Source organism: Eretmochelys imbricata, chromosome 9 (genome assembly GCF_965152235.1).
Source record: "Eretmochelys imbricata isolate rEreImb1 chromosome 9, rEreImb1.hap1, whole genome shotgun sequence".
Classification (NCBI taxonomy): domain Eukaryota; kingdom Metazoa; phylum Chordata; order Testudines; family Cheloniidae; genus Eretmochelys; species Eretmochelys imbricata.
This window is the reverse complement of record NC_135580.1, coordinates 92,750,351-92,767,382: the sequence shown is the minus strand read 5'-3', so window position 1 is coordinate 92,767,382 and position 17,032 is coordinate 92,750,351. Positions and strand designations below refer to the sequence as shown.

The following is a 17,032-nucleotide window of genomic DNA, read 5'->3' as shown; positions in this document are numbered from 1 at the left end:
AATCAGTGACATCCATTGAAAGGCCACCACTTTAGCATTCCATTTTATATTGTTAGCAGCTGTAGAGAGGATGAGTGCTCTTTGCAAATCAGCAGTAAGGGAGAAAGACCAGCATCGTTATGAAGGGGTGGTTCATAATTATAGGTTGGGAGACTGTTTCAACCAACTGGGGACAGTAGTTTACTCATTAAAATCTAATCTTGCAAACTACAATGGGATGTTTTATGTTGTGCCACCCCCTTTCTCACGAGGAGTTCACATTTACTACACACACAATCCCGTTGATTTGAGAGAGACTCCTTGCAAAGTAAGGCCCCAATCCTGCAACCATTAGTGCATATTCTTAATTGGATGAATGGGTCCTTTGATTTCAGTGAGACTACACGTGGAAGCAGAGTTAAGCTTGTGTGCAAGTGTTTGTAAGAGCTATAGATCCACTCAGTGTCAGTAAGGGTAGCAGAACCTAATCCATTGTGGTTACTCTGAATTACTGAATTCAGCTATATCTACTACTGAAATATGAAATCCTGTAGGAATAAAAAGGGACTATACCGCACAGAGGATCTACATGCTTTTGATTTGGATGGGTTTGCAGCAGCTAGTTAATCTTTTCTTTTGTATTTCATAGCTTTTGGTTTATTGCAGATGAATTCGATATCGAGTAGCTCTTCCAATAATGGGATACTGATTGCAAAGGTCTGAAATGAGCATCCCAAATTTAAAAAAAAAATCACAACTGAGTTCTAAGGTGGGTTGACTGTACAGTGGCTCATTTTAATGGAAGTGTTTAAAATGTTCCAAATGACCCTAGTGGATCATTTCTAACTACTATATTATCTCTCCCAGTATGCACAGATTACGTTCATGAGAGATAACAAGTATGGCCCTGACACTGCCAACACTTATGCATGTGCTTAATTTGTTTCTATTCATATGCTTAAAGTTAAGCTTGTGCAAAAATGTTTGTAGAATCTAGGCCTCTTGATATAAAATGTTCTGTGTGCGAGAGGGAAAGCCAAATGTTGGGATGTTAATCTACCAAGAACATGCAAGTATGTGGGGGAACAGTTTTACAACATGTAGCAATATGATTGAGCACTTCCCCCTCCCCCCAATTATTTGTGTAGTTATGACTGGTATATTACATCACTTAGATGAAGAAGAAACTTGACACATTCACTGCACTTGATGTAATGAAGCGCAAAAAAAAAAAAAAAAAGTTTTCATAGAGTCAGAGAGTTTTAAGGCCAGAAGGTCTCACCAGATTATCTAGTCTGACCTTCTGTGTGTCACAGGCCACCAACACCATGCTCAGGTTCATCTGGAGATGGAGTGTCATGATTATTCCTCTTGGAATTGTTTTTAGTCCTGGCCTTCTGCTCCCACCTAGTTAAGCTACACTTTAAAGATTGATAATAAGACACAGCATTGGAGTTTATGGGATGAAATAGATAGGAGACTAATGAAAAATCAAACAATATGGATCTTTGAAATAATTTCTAAATGTAGAGAAATAAGTCCAGATTTTTAATAAAGGCTTATGGAAATGTGCAAGTAAGAGATTGAAGCTTTACGAAAATGCTTATTGACCTCATAGAATTTGTGGGGGCAGTTTTTCATTGAGAATGTACTGTGTGTTTAAGATAAATAACACTTTCTGTCAAAGAGAGAGGTCCTCTAAATGCTGATTTCTTTTCTAGCAATGCATATGGTTTTTGAGTTGGCGTTCTGAAAATATATTCTCATTATTGTCAAGGTTTATTTTTTTTGTCTTCCTCCTCCCGTTCATTTTGAAACAATGAATTGGGTGGAGAATTTACCCAAAATTAACTTAAACAAAATAATACAGAATTTTCATCATGAGAATTAACAATTATACACTTCAAAACCATTCTTAATATCTACTGTGCCCTCAGAAAGATATGTTTTAAATTGCTAAAATAGTCCCTACATTTTGAAATTTGTGTCCACTTGCTCAGAACTGGACAACTGAGTACACAATACCTGCATTTAAAATCTATGCATTTCTATAATAGCCCTTAAAGAATAGATATATTACTTTCAAAAATATCTATCATCACCCATTTTACAAGGTGAACTCTTGAATACAACTTCTTTAGAATTGTACTCTCTTAGAACAGCATAAAAATTAGTGTAAAAATTGTTGTGTATAAATAAATTGTTAAACAACCAAACACAAAAATAATAGTTTTAATTTGTTTTAAATCCACAGAAGCAAGGAAAATTAAGACTATATATATCCTTAATATTCATTTTATATATATATATAATAAACTCCACCCATTTTGTCTTGATTTTTACAAAAAGTCAGGAGGAATTAAGGACAAAGTGGTTGTCTGATATTTCCTTTATAGCAGTGGTTCTCAAACTAGGGCCGCCGCTTATTCAGGGAAAGCCCCTGGTGGGCCTGTTTACCTGCCGCGTCCGCAGGTTCGGCCGATTGCGGCTCCCAGTGGCCGCGGTTCGCCGCTCCAGGCCAATGGGGGCTGTAGAAAGGGCAGCCAGCACGTCCCTCGGCCCACACCGCTTCCTGCAGCCCCCATTGGCCTGGAGCAGCAAACCATGGCCAGTGGGAGCCGCAGTTGGCCGAACCTGCAGACATGACAGATAAACAAACCTTCCTGGCCCGCCAGGGGCTTTCCCTGAATAAGCAGCGGCCCTAGTTTGAGAACAACTGCTTTACAGGATTGTGCTATTAAGGGCCCAATGCAGGTTCCATTAATGTTAGTGGAAATTTAACTGATGACAAATGGGGGCTGGATTTGACCCTTAAAGACAGAGTTGTGGTTTATGTTACAAAGCAAGTGCAGAGAGTGAATTCTGGGCCTGATTCGTGTTTATGAAAGAGCAGTGTAAACCAGCCTTAAAGTGAGTGTAAATGTAACTTATGCCCCCTTTTAAAGCCTCTTTACACTACCAGATGCAAAGGATCCTTGGTATGAATGAGAATTAGGCCCTCTGTATCCAACAAGAATAGTGCAAAGTGCACCCACTTAGTCTGCTCTGATTGCTGCCGATGACGGTAACATCAAAAGAGAACATGTTTGGACTTATTTTCCAACATTTTGACATACTGAAATTGTATTCAATGGTAAACCCTGTGTACTTTTAATTTGTGTGAGGAGAAGCAAGAAGGATTTGGGAATAGATTTGTTTCTTTTCCAGTCAGAACAAATTCTGATTTCAGTCGCATTAATGTAAATTACTTCAGATTTACTCTGATGTCGCTGAGATCAGAATATGGTCCATTCTCCTGTATCCATAACCAGGAGTGGCAATGCCACTTGTCCAAAATAAATGAAGCTGCCAGCAAGAAGCAAGCAGACCCTCAATTAGGTTTGCAGAGGAAAGGGAAAGAGAAGGTATCCATCAAATGCAAATGGGGTGACCTTTCACCACGCATGGGGTCAGATCCTCAATTAGCAAAGTCAATAAAGTTAATGGAGCCATGCTGATTTACATCAACTAAAGATCTGGCCCATGAATTTCCAAAGGACCACAGAAGTTGAAGTGGGGAGAAGAGAATCTGAGAAATACAAAACATCTCTCTCCATCTCGTTGGTTCCCTGTTCTAATATCTCTGTTCTGCACACCCACCCTTCCCCATTCACTGCAGCATTTAACCCAAAATGGGGAACTATTGGATGGGGCTGCTGCCAGTGCCACTTCGTATGAGGATGAGAAAACAGGTAAATAGCCAACACCTGGTAGATAAACTGTAGCTGCTTGGAATGTTAAAAATAGTCCAGAGAGACAAGGTGGGTGAGGTAATATCTTTTACTGGACCAACTTCTGTTGGTGAAAGTAACAAGCTTTCGAGCTCCATAGAGCTTTCTTCATACCCGGGATGAAGTAGCCTGAAGGAGAGCTCTGTGAAGCTCAAAACTTGTCTCTTTCACCAAAAGAAGTTGGTCCACAAAAGATATTACTTCACCCATCTTGGCTCTCTCATGCCCTGAGACCAACCTGCCGACAAACACAACAAACAAAAATAAGCCAGGGAGACGTAACTTCGTGGGCAGAAGTGCAACATAAATATAGTTTATCATGTGGCTCTCTGCCATGAATTATATGGATATCACCATCACTTGTATACTTATGGAAAGGCTGCCTAATCACCTATTCCTTTATTATGTCTGTCTATCTTATCTACTTTTCATAGGGGTGTGTGTGTGTGTAGAAAGATGTTCTTTTTATGTGCCAGAGTCTCATGCAGAAAATATTTCAAAAATATTGTGCTGTCTACCACAATTTTGACCAGCATGGATAAAGAGGTATGAGCACTGCCTATTGCCAGTTATGGATCATGTGAGCTTTTCTAGAGGTCTCCCTTTCAAACACTGATACTGCTTAATTTGTCAGAGCTGACTAGATCACAGCCTGGGGTCTCATGTCTGCAGATGCTTGAATCAGCAGTGTAGGAATTTTCCTGGCAGAGGCTGCAGTTTTACTAGGGATACCCTTTAATGTTTTGCATTAATAAATAGGTTTGGATATAATTAGGGGGTTTTTTTTAATTTTTTTTTTTGAGGTTTGCCTTGAAATAGTTCAGCTGGAGAAATAGGACCCAATTGAAAGAATTTTCTTTTGCATGAGTCTTTGGAGAATGTTAAATCTTTTTTAGGTATTGCCCCTGCACTGTGTTCAAGCATAGCATAAAGTATCTCACCTTCTAGTCCGTAGAGGTTAGTTATGCTGGGAGGCATGAGAAAATGAATGAATTATGAAACCTCAGGCTTTCATAGGAATTGTCACAAAACCCATATTAATTGGGACCATAAGTCTGAATGCATTAGTTTTGTTCTTTGTAGAACCATAATGCAATAGCTAGTGAACAAATTAGCCTTTCAATAGGATTTTATTTCTGATTTTTTTTAAAGCAATACAGCCAAACATAGAAAAGTGTGCACTTCCTAAATTAATGAGAGGCTAGAGGGGGTGGGGGGAGTACTGCTAGTCTTGAATCACAAACCAGATATATAATTTATGTCGTGGAGTACTCAGAAGATACGTTTCCTTAATGGTGGCAAAACCACAGTTCAACTTGTTGCTCAGAAAATAGAGTAGAGAAGTTTCCTTTAAGAAATCAATGGATTATCCAGAAGAGGGTGTTAAAAATGTCCCCTACCTGGTAACATGTAATGGCCGGAAATAGTTAATTTCATTTTTGTAGTGCTTGTAGCAAGACTAGCCAGGCATACCCTGCTTTTCAATAAGAATGCTAAATCTGTTGAGGAAGAAAATAAAAATATTACTGATATGTGTCAAGACTTAAGTCTAGATTCTGCCCTGAATTACACACAATGCCCCTCGTTGACTTCAATGAGGTCACACAATGAGGAGAGTTTGGCCCTAGGGGTGCATTTTCTATTTGTGTTTTACTGTATTTCAAGCTACAGTGGACTGTCTCTTTATTGGCAGAGGTATTTATGTTTTGAGGGCCTGATCCAAAACCCATTAAAGCCACTGATAATCTTTCCACTGACTTCAGTAAGCATCGGATCAGGATCTGAGAGAGTTTTAAAATAGGCTCAGGAGGTTTAAATTAATTATCTCTGTGCTTTTCAGAAAAGGGTTTTTTTCATTAATACTCCCAGAAAATGACTACAAATAATAATACCTTACATTTATTAAGTGCCTTTCATCCCAAAGGATGTGAACATTTTGCATAAAACAGAGAGCTAGTGTTAAGTGAAATGACATTTAGCATTAGGTGACATGTTTAAAAAAAACCTGAGAGTCAGATACCTCTAACAGTAAAAATGATTGAAAATCCATGTATTAAAATTAAAATATTGAGTCTCTCTGTGAAGGCTTAGAGAAGAAGCTCTTTTATGTGCTGCTGTGATATTAAAATGTTACAGTGCAATAATGTGTTCCTGGTACTCTTTTTACTTTTCTCCTTTACTTTATGGATAGTAAGTTAAGTGTAAATTGAAAATGTAACCAAAATGCTGATGAAAGCGAGTGGTTCTGGACTTTCTAGATACTTAGCCATCACGTGGGCTGTGTCTCAAAGAGTTAAAAAGTTTGGTGGGGAAGGAAGAAACAGCACAAGTATGTAAGTGTTTAAGGCTTGCATCATAATTCCTGCTGTGCCCTTAAGCACAATGGAATCTCCTTGTTTTAATTTTGGGGGTTGAACAGAGAGTCTGGTTTTGGCTGCTGCCCAGATGGCACATTGTGCAACTCAGTTGAAGGAAACTGCTCATATACAAAGAGGTCATTCTTGGCTTAGCTCGAATATATTTTTTGCCACTAAAATGACCAACCTAGGGACTTTTAGTGAACAAAAGTGATTCCTAGTCCTGCACAGCTGTAACTATTAACCATCTCGGTTAGAAGCAACTCATACAGATGAGAACAACACTGGACAGTTAACATTTAAATTGCTCCTTCAATGCAGTGGTAATATACATTATAATTCCTGCAAGTTGAGATAGAGAAAATCAGCATTTATTATCTTTTCCCCCAAATGTTTTATACTGCATGAGAACTACCAAGAACATAAATCTTTTTGCAACATTTCTCTCCTCTATAGACTAGTTGAGCATTGGAAATCTAAGCAGATATTCCAAGAGGAATCCATGCATGAATTTTCTGTCTTCATTCTTTCTTTTGCTCAGCGTTTGGGAGGAAAGGGAGACTTAACTTGAAGTATGAGCATGCTTTGAGAGAAATTATATGAAGTATCAAGCCCTACCTCACATATATTGTAGCTTCAAACTCTGCTTCCAGATTGTCGAAGTTCAGCATATTCTTGGACAGGAATGATAGTTTTGAAAGCAGTGTTTCTCACCTCTTGAGTCTGATAAAGTAACGCGTGTATAGGGAATAGGCTGTTTTAATGCAATGCTGGTCATTTCAGCGGAACGTCAAGGGTTATAAGAGGACTGCGTTTCTTGGTTCTATGTTGGTTGACTTTTTTTAAAACAAAAAGGAAAATGAAATTAGCTGCATATCAATTATAACCTTTCAGCTTGTTCACCCAGTCTACTATATATAGCATAGTAAAAACCACTTCAGAATGAAAAATAATAGTAAAACATAGATGAATCAGAACCTACTTCATGATTATTGTGATTTGAAGAGAAGTGTGAGTGACTGATTCATGAACACACCACACTCTCAGCCAACAGAGGCCTCCTGGTGCTTCAGAATATAGAAATTACATGCTACTTTAGTACATCTTTGGAACACTCTTTTAGTAGCAGTTAATTCACCAGTTGGAAGCAGTATGTTTTCTAGATCTCAAATGTTACGTATATTGGGCCAAACTGAGCCCTGTATAAAGGAATCATTAAAGTTACACATGGGATGAATTTAGCTCCTTATGTTTATTGTCGGTTTAGCCTGGTTTATAGCAATAACATATTTAAATAAAATGTTTGATTTTAATTCAAATACTCAATAACCAGTAATTGTACATTCCCATTTTGCAGAATATAAAATGTACAAGCCCAACTTATCTGACATAAAACCAGACTGTTTTGCTCATAACATCCATAACTGATGTAATTTAAATATTTCTCTGAGAACATATTTAAGAAAAAAGGAAGCAGTATACAAATGTTACTCATGCAAGCCTGTTCCAAGAGGTTCTTTGAACACAGTTATTGATGAGTTTTTCTTACATAACATATGCAAAATGTAATTGAAATTAAATTAAATGTCAGCATGACGCTATTAAGTAGCTAACATTTGCTGTCGTTTCCTAAGACAACCATTCCAAGCAGTAACTTCACAACCAGGAATTTACTCACTCTTTTCCCTATGTCTTTTTGGTATTTTAGACAAATAAAGGTGATGCCCTTGCTAACCGTGTCCAAAACACATTGGGAAACTATGATGAAATGAAGGACTTGTTAACCAACCATTCCAACCAGAGCCACCTTGTAGGAATCCCAAAGAATTCTGTACCACAGACTCCCATTGACAAAAATGAACAGAACTTTTTTCCAGAACAGAGAAACAGGATGATTCCGTCTCACCAGATCAGTGGTCACTCGTCAACATCAATGCCCCCACCTTCTTCACTGTCATCAAATTCTACTTTGCTACACAGTCACCAGAGCAGCAGGAAATCCAGGACAGATTGGTCACGTGGTGGTCACAGCTCTAATGGTGCACAGCCAAGCCAATCCAATAGTCAACAGAGTAGGACAAAACATAGCTCTTCACATGACCAGCCTCAAGGCAGGTACGACGATCTCTACAACTGTCAGAGTGAACAACATAAAAATGGAGGCGCTGAGGAAGCAAACCCGGCTCCATCATCTTCACATTCACGGAGGCACAATCATTCTAAATCAACAACTGGAGAACATTCTTATAAAGAAAACAGTCATTCCAAGTCACCTGTAGAACTTGAGTTTGTAGGGCACGGTCCTGGATCTCCACTTCCTTCTACGTCTTTGTTATCCGCAAACAATGGTCTCTCAACCCAGAGTTTCCCACCAGGACTGCATTGTAAAACTAGCATGGTCCAGCAAAAACCTACAGCTTATGTAAGGCCTATGGATGGTCAGGACCAAGTACCTAATGACTCACCTGAACTGAAACCTCCAATAGAAATTGAGAGTGGTTATGGAAATCAAACATTTGGAACACTGTTGGAAGGAAAAGCTAATGCACCCAGTTCTAAAAATAAATTACCAAAGCTTACCATTCCTCAAGCTAGCGAGGTAAGTCATTTTCTTAGTTCACTTTTTTCTGGAATCTTAACAGGTCTGACCTGATGAGTATTTAACCTAGTGTATGTCTGTTTCTTTAAGTATGAAGTTCCAGTTCCTGAAATTGTGATCTGAAAAGACACCCCTTTCCTAGAAAATGCATGGTTATATTTTCTTTTGGTAAGGATTGTTGTGACAACCCTAGTAAGCAGCGATACATCCATTTTTAAAATCAAAGTGTGGAATGCTAACTTTGGTTGTGTCACACTAACAGTAAAAGGTCAGATCCTTGGCTGGCCACAGCACTCTAATATATCTTAATTCAGCTGCATTGTTCACAGTTTTGCAGATTTATTTTGGAATTAATCCGATTTAAAGAATGTTGTTATGCACTGTGCAAAAGGAGAAAAAAAATCTAAAATAAACTTGGAAATTCCTTGACCACTTTAATGCCCATTGTACAGAACTGCTAACAATAAGGGGTACGTTTTCATTGCTCATTTCCCATTGACTTTAATGGAATTAATGTGCCTTAAACTGTGAGAAACACTTTTGAAAATGTATCCCGTTAAGTCTTCATGCATTTTTCAATAGCACTTAGTAGTGGGATTCAATGCCAATTCCTGGCACCAAGAACTTAAATTGCTGAGTTTTGTGTTGCTGGTCTGTTACAACAGTCCTGTGATTAAAGTTATAATTAGCTCTTATTTCTCTCCTGGACACTTCAAGCACAGCTGTATTGCAAGGGTACCAACTGAAGCATTTGTACTGATATAATAAATTTCTTATTCAGAGTTGCTCTAAAGCAGTAACCATTGCAAGGTAGGTTTTTAGTACATGCATGAACAGAGTTACAACATGGGATTTTCATAGCTTTCTGTTTTCCCCCAAGATTACTTCCCTGCTTGTTAATATTTTTATACCAGAAATAAGAAATGATTCATTCTTAAGACACTTTATTGGAAAAGGTCAGCTTTTCCTATTGGAATAATTGTTTTGAGCCAATAATTTGTTTGACTGTTTAAAAACTTGATGTTATTTATTAACATTCCAGGCAGCAACAAAGACTGATGTGTTTTGCAGTAGAGTTTGGAATAATTTTTCTGGGAACTGCATCTGAAAACAGTAAAAAGGCCTATTTATATCAGGTGGAAGCTGAGGGTTGCTTGCAGATGGCATTTTATTAGAAAATGTATTTGTTAATAAATGTAGCTTTGCACAAGATTCCTTTACAGATGTTTCTGTTTATTTTTACCTTAGGTTAGAAATCTGCTGATGTAGATAGCTTCATTCTCTCTTGCAATTTATCGCTAGTGGTGTTTGGCAAGTAAATAATTGCATATAAAAGAAATAATGATGGTGCAAAGGCAAATACATTTATTCACTTTTGATCTCTATTAAAATAACAATGAGTCAATAAGCACACTTTGAAGTGCAGCGTTAATATGGAATATCTCTCTGTAGTGGAACTTTAGGCTTACACCGTGGATCAACTTTTCCTCTGCGTTCAGCACAGGAGGGTGAAATCCTGGCCTTGTTCATGTCAGTGGGAGTTTTGCCATTGATCTCAATGACGGCAGGGTTTCCTCCAGAATCTGTTGGTATAGCTTTAAATACAACTGATGTGAACCATTTGTTTTTATTAATGGAAAGGCTGGTAGTCACTCAGATGAAAAAGTTATGTGGTGAATTTGTGGCTATAGCTGCTTTGGTTTATAGCCTGTGTAGCGAACACTTTGTGTGTATAATTAGCTTCATTTATTATGGGGTAAATAGTAAACTCAAGTCACTTCAGCAGTGACCACAGATAATAATCTTAAAACAGTCCATGTGTTATAAAAGCGAACAATGAATGGCAGAGGGAGAGAAAAGCTATGCAGCTATGCTGCAGTCAGGAATGACTTCCTGCTGCTATGTAGAATGTACGGCATGGGCCAAAGCCAATGGTCCTCACACAGGAAAAACTCCACTTGATTTAAGGATCATTTTGCCTGTGTAAGGACTGCAAACTTTGCCTCTGTATGGTTTTCCACTAATGTGCGTTCTGAATGTAATTTAACTTACATTTGGCAATAAAACTCTTTCTAATCCAAGGTTATAGATAACTAGTTTAGTGTAAGCTTAATCAGAACTGAGAGGGCACAACTGTGAAACCCATAACATTTTCGGAATGACAGCAGAGAGGGGGGGCTCTGTTGTAATCTTTATACAATTGACGTGAAGGATTATGATTATTTGGGGGTGCATGTCAATTTATGAACCTTCCCTAGCTGCCACCAGCAGTTGTGATCTGCTTGAAACAATTTCATTTCTGACACATGAGGTTCCATGCTAATAACATTGCAGGTGATGATGACCCCTTCAAACCATTGGAAGGAAAGTTGCCTTTTTGGGTGCTTCTTATGATTGGCTCTGTAGGTTCCCTTGGATGCTCAGAGCCAATTTTTCAAACTTACCCCAGCCTTTAAATCCACCCACCAAGACGGCACGGCCAAGTTTTTGGGTGCTCAAGTTTTTGCACACCTCAAAACCTGGAGTTATATGAACAAATTAATTTTGTGTGTGCAAATTGTGCATATAGACCTCTGCAAGACCAGGCTATGCAAATCTGTGCATGCAAATCAGAGGATTTGGTTCTGCTAAAACTTTGATACCCAAAAATGACTGGCCAGGCACGCAGATTTAAAGGATGGGTTGAGGCCACTGTGAAAATATGGTCCTGTTTATCATGGCTTTATACAGAATGTTTAGTGCCCTGGAGGCATTCTGCTATGCTTGAGGAAGTGGTCAATTTTATAGCATGCTTGGTGTTACTTGATTGGGCCCATGTAGCCCTCAACTTGGTTAGAATTAACAAACATTTGTTCAGTCATTGCTAAGGGAAGAATCAGGCACACTGTGTATCTGCCATATCCTTTGGGGATTATTTTGGTGATTGCCAGATCCTTCAGTCCTTTGCTTTTCCTCTTGGGTATGAATATAGATAAAATATCTAACATCACTTCCCTGTGCATAGTTACTATTTTCTCATTGTCAAGGTCAAAATTCTTAGAACAACAATAGGATGAATTCAAATCCTAACACAACGAATAGCACTCTGTCTTGCCTATGACAAGCATGAGTCTGGCTCCAAAAACTCATTAGGTTGGCTTAAAAAAAAATCACAATTTCAAAAAGAAATACATTTGGGGTTCTTTTTATTTACCTTCGAAGCCTGTAGGATTCATGTTTTCAAGCTTTACTCTGCAACTACAAGGGCTAGAAATTTATTATTTTTAATGAAATATTAGAGTCAAATTTTGTCACATGGCTCCAGGTTCTAGGGCTTTAAGAAAAACACCAAATATTGTGAGACCCGTGACATCGACTTGGCAACATGGGCACTGGAGTTAAAGCAAGTTTCAGACATATCTTCTTTTTCTCATTCTCTGTATTGGTCTCTTTATTCCATATTTATATGTATATATTAATTTTGCACTTGCATATTACACTTGGTAAATACTAGCAAGCCTAGACTCCGTGAGAGCTTTTGTACTGTATGCAGAATTCCACCTATTTAAGTGGGATGATGGTGTGTGATTGCAACTTAACTCTCAATGGGAACTATGTAGCTAAATCCTATGCATTTCTTTGAAAATGTAGGGGTTAGAAATCACTATAACAGCTGATCCTCTCGCTGCTGTGTTAAAATCCAGAATCTTGATATACCGATGTATATTTAAATCTTTAGGAGTCATATGCTTACAAATGATTTCAAATTGACTAACTCAGCATGAGGTAGCTGAAAGTAAGCCTGTACATTTCAGTTTGGGCTTGGACACAAATTACTGAGCACATTGACTAAATCAAGAGGTTTTCGGGTCTGTGGGAACATCGGAGCAGTTTCCAGATAAGCTTGTGAAAAATCATTTGCACTGTACAAACTATGCAAGAGTTTCCAATAGCTCTTTTGAGGCCAAGTAAATCTGGGGTAATTAAGAAAATTTTTAACTCTTCAGTGTTCCCAAGAATCTCTGCATAGCTGACTACATATTCCTGCAAAATAAGAAACACTGAATTTCTCCCAATAACGCAACGCTATGAACACATCCAAAAGACCCACAACCCCACTGTCACCACCCGTTTAGTCATGGAAGACAGAGAACTTCTGTTTCCGCGTGACTTCTAGGATAATATTTTGATGGGTTCTCTATACAGCAAAGTGATAGGCTTTTGTTATATGTGTTTCAAATCATCCTGTTATCTCTGGATGTATTGATTAACTCAGTACTTTCTAAGCTAGCTATAAAAAAAGCTGCTCACTTTCTGCATTAAAGAGCAAGAAAAATTGACAGGTAGATAACCATATTGATTCAACCCAAATGGTAAACGCAAGAGGCTTTATCTATGACTTATAAAACTTTTTATGGGCACCCAAAGCCAGTTTAATATGTTTTTTTTTAATTGAATGGAAAGCAAAAGCCTTGAGGTAACTAACTCCCCTTTAAAATACATTATGCTTTGGTTGCCAAATAAAGTGCATTACTGTATTTGTGGGCACATTGCCTTTTCAAATGCAAGCTTCACTCTTCCTTCAAAACTTTGGGGGTTTAAGAATAATGGACTGAATCAAGCATTAAGCTGAAATGCCCTCACTTGGTTCATATTTCAAAAGTCTGAGGCCAAAAACAAACCAGAAGAGCACTATTTCTTGCAGTATTATAGGTTATAGCCATGTGTTTTTCATTTGTAAATACTGTGAGAAGTAATGTTTTTGAGATATTCCTAAATGAGGAACATATGATGCCAACCGTCTGAAGACCTCTTATTGTGGCCTTTTCTTGCTTTGTTAAGCTACTGTCCTATTGCTGAGACTGTCATTAGCAGGAGTATTTTTGGGGGGTAAGGATATTGGAGGGGGAAATAACACAGCTAGGGCCTATCTGTTTGCAACAGGAACTAGAGAGGTAATCATGGGCATTTAGGAATTGATACTGAACCATTGCGGTCAATGGGAGTTTTGCATTTGACTTCATTGGGTACAGAATCAAGCCTATAAAATAGAGACAAGTGAACAGGTTTAGATGAAATAACTGACCCCCATACCCAATATTTTGGGGGGTTGGATGGTTTTTCTCACACAGTGATATTTTTCCCCCAGTGCCTCTGAATTCTGCCTAGGAGTGAAGGCAGAGATGCCAGTGTTCTGCAAGAATGCATCTTCTTGTGTGACTTCATGCACAAGAATCTCCAGCCCTTTGAGGTTCCCCAATTCCAAATTGAATGGCAATTGTAAGCCATTAGTTGTTGGTCCAAATTAATTGTAGGAAATATTATTATTCCAATTGCCTAGCCAGAGGTGGCAGAAAATAAAGTGACCTCAAAGAGCCTTGAGGAAAACAGTTCCTGCATATTAATAGAACTTGTTTTCCCTCTCTGTGCCATTTATGGTGCATTCAAGGAATAGGTTAGTTATACCCACATTGCACCATCTTCTACAAAGTTGAGAAGGCATCACCTACATGCCCACAGTCAGGAATACTAGGGTCTGCAAAGCTCTGAAGTGTAACCCTGAACCAATCACTTTATTTTTCAGTGCTTGCGTGTTTCCTCATATGGACAACAGGGGTAAGACTGATCCACCTTTGTTAGGCATTTTTAGATCCCTGGCAGAAAGGTGCTGTACGAGTGCAAACTATTATGGAGATATGACTGCCTCTGCATACCTAAGGCTGAATCTCCTAATCCACTATAAAACCACTCTTTTTTTTAACCTGCCTATACTAATTTAAGGACGACATAATCAAGCCACGTGGAGGCAATTGTTGAGGGCCAGCTTGTGACATCCTTGTTCATGTTGAGTAATACCTTACTCCCTGGATACTCCTACTGTAGTCAAGGTGCTGATATAAAGTTGGAATAACCAGCTTTGCATCTCCAGCCTTCTGGCATAGGGGTAAGTCAGAGTAGGGAGGGCATTGCCAGGGCAGGGCTGGATCCCACACCAATCTGGGTGATCCTCAATTGACCAAGCGGTTCCTATGGGACCACACCCACTGGTGTAATAGAGTTGAGACCCTGGCACAAAATATAAGTGCTCTGTAGAACACGTTTTGCTTTAAACAATACATAATATTTGTGAGTTCTGAAACCAAGGCATAGAAGCATAACTGGTTTCAAACATGTTTAGATGCAAGTCTTTCAGATGTTTGTATTTTTAATGATGCAGATATTTACTTTGGCCCCAAATTCTGCCTGCAAATGAACGTGCATGTTTCCCACCAAAGATATTGGGAGCGCTACAAGCTATCTGATGTCAGCAATGTGGCCTTTTGTAGAATGGCATCATTGTAAATCTGAAAATTGCACCAAATGCCTTGTTAAATGTTACTTTATCTAACTCAAACCTTTGAAAATAACACACAGATGGCTTGAAAAATACTACTGTACATATCTGCTACCTTTTCCATTCATTACTTTCTGGGATTTTGTCCCTATATTATGTTTCTTGCTTTGTGGAAAAGCACAGGAAACAGACTGTGGCTGCAGGTTGCAAATAGTTTGGAAACACAGAAGGCTTTTTTTCATTTTTTTGTAACGTTCAGGAGAAAGAGCATGCACAGATTTTTGCATGTGTAATAACAGCCATTGAGGGTCCATCCCTGGGGCCTGAACCCATGACTTTCAGCACTAAAGGTATGAACTTATACCACTGCAGCTAAAGGAGTAACTGCCTGTAGTAGTCGCTCATCTTCCCTGGACCAGCTACGAAAGGGGGATGCATAGAACACTGAATATACACTCCTGAGATGCATGTGGCATACCTGGTGAATGTGTATAAATTGGGGATCTGCATGTGCGAATAAGTTGGCCCGTACCTTTGAATGCGTATGTCACACATTTGGAATGCTTAGTTCAGAGGCATGCGGAATTGCACACACTTTAAACCATTTGGACCATCCTGTATTATTTGCTTATAACATAGCTTCAAAGTATGAAAATGAGAGGAGGGTCTTATATGAGTATTTCTAGCTTTATAGTTATAGCCACAGTCACCCCACTATTAAGCTAGCTGTCTCTGATCCAAGTATGGAAAAGCACTTAGGGGCTGCAGGTGAAAACATCATATGGGAATACTTAAGGGAAAGAAAGTTGAACATATAGCTTGGCAACTGTCCATGAACTGCAGATATAGGTTAAAGTTCTTTAGCTGGCAGGCTATTGCAAGTGTATTAGCAATGTTGGGGAAAAAAATCTAATTTCTGCATGTTCACTTGTGCAGTAAAGAAATTCCTCCCACATAAATATGTTCATTTTACCTTCTGGGAAGCAAAGAAAGGAAACCGTAGCTGCAGTCTGTTATTTAATCTTCCTGAAATTAGCATTTGGTGCTTAGGAAGATTGAAAGATTTAATGCCAATGCCTTCCTCAAAAGAAAGAAATGACACACCACATATGTTTTAGCACTGGTTAGACTGTTAAATGGAATTAATCAAAATCCATGTTAAAATATTTCCATGTGTTAATTAGCAACGGTTTGGAACATTAAAATACATATTGGCTTGGGAATAAATTAGTGAAGAAATATCAGATTTAGATTGTAGGCTTTTAATTGCAACATAATATATTACAATGGTATGTGTTTTAGATAGGTAGATGTAAATATGTGAAGCACTATAAAATGTGCATTTTAAGACTGTGTAATAAAGCCAAAGTACTACTGATAGAGATAATCATGCCCCATTTCCCATTTTCAAAACAATTAAACCACTCTCTCATTCAATAGAGCAAGAGCTAAAGGGTAAAAAATGAAAAAAAAAGTTTTGTCTGAAGCCAAAAGGAAGTTTTAAAATGTCTCCTTTGAAAATCATGGTAATGCAATATCTAGTAGCTAGAAAAACCACCTCTCCTGTTGTGAATAGCCAAGATGCACTTTTGCTTTTACATTCCCATCTGGTTGATGCAGCACTATGGGTTTCAGCTACTCATGCTGAGATTTGTGAGAAGAGGAGAATATCCCAACTGAATTAATATGTAAATGGGTTCTGATTAATATGCCTTTTTGTTCTTCTCAAGTTGCATATGGTGGGGGCCTTGTGTACGTGGATCATCTCCCCTCATCCCCCATAGGATCAGGTTTGGTCAGCATGGCATCTAGAGTGACCAGATGTCTCGATTTTATAGGGACAGTCCTGATTTTGGGCCTTTTTCTTATATAGGCTCCTATTACCCGCCACCCCCGTCCCGATTTTTCACACTTGCTGTCTGGTCACCCTAATGTCATCATCCCACACCGTTCTCAGGGCCCAAGATGAGCTCTGCAAGTAAGCAGAAGGATTGAGCTGGTGTGGGATTTAGAT

At 38.5% G+C, this 17,032-nt stretch overlaps 1 protein-coding gene across 3 annotated transcripts in view; it reads left to right on the top strand.

Annotated features, from left to right (window-relative positions):
- Positions 1-17,032, top strand: part of AFF2 (ALF transcription elongation factor 2) — a 410,708-nt gene that overhangs the window by 106,247 nt on the left and 287,429 nt on the right. For 2 of the 3 annotated variants that reach the window (XM_077825719.1, XM_077825718.1), the window contains exon 3: positions 7,815-8,705. In XM_077825719.1, coding sequence (XP_077681845.1) covers positions 7,815-8,705 — 891 coding nt within the window. Of the gene's footprint in view, positions 1-645; positions 749-7,814; positions 8,706-17,032 lie in introns of all 3 variants that reach the window. The other variant, XM_077825720.1, reaches the window with a different exon arrangement.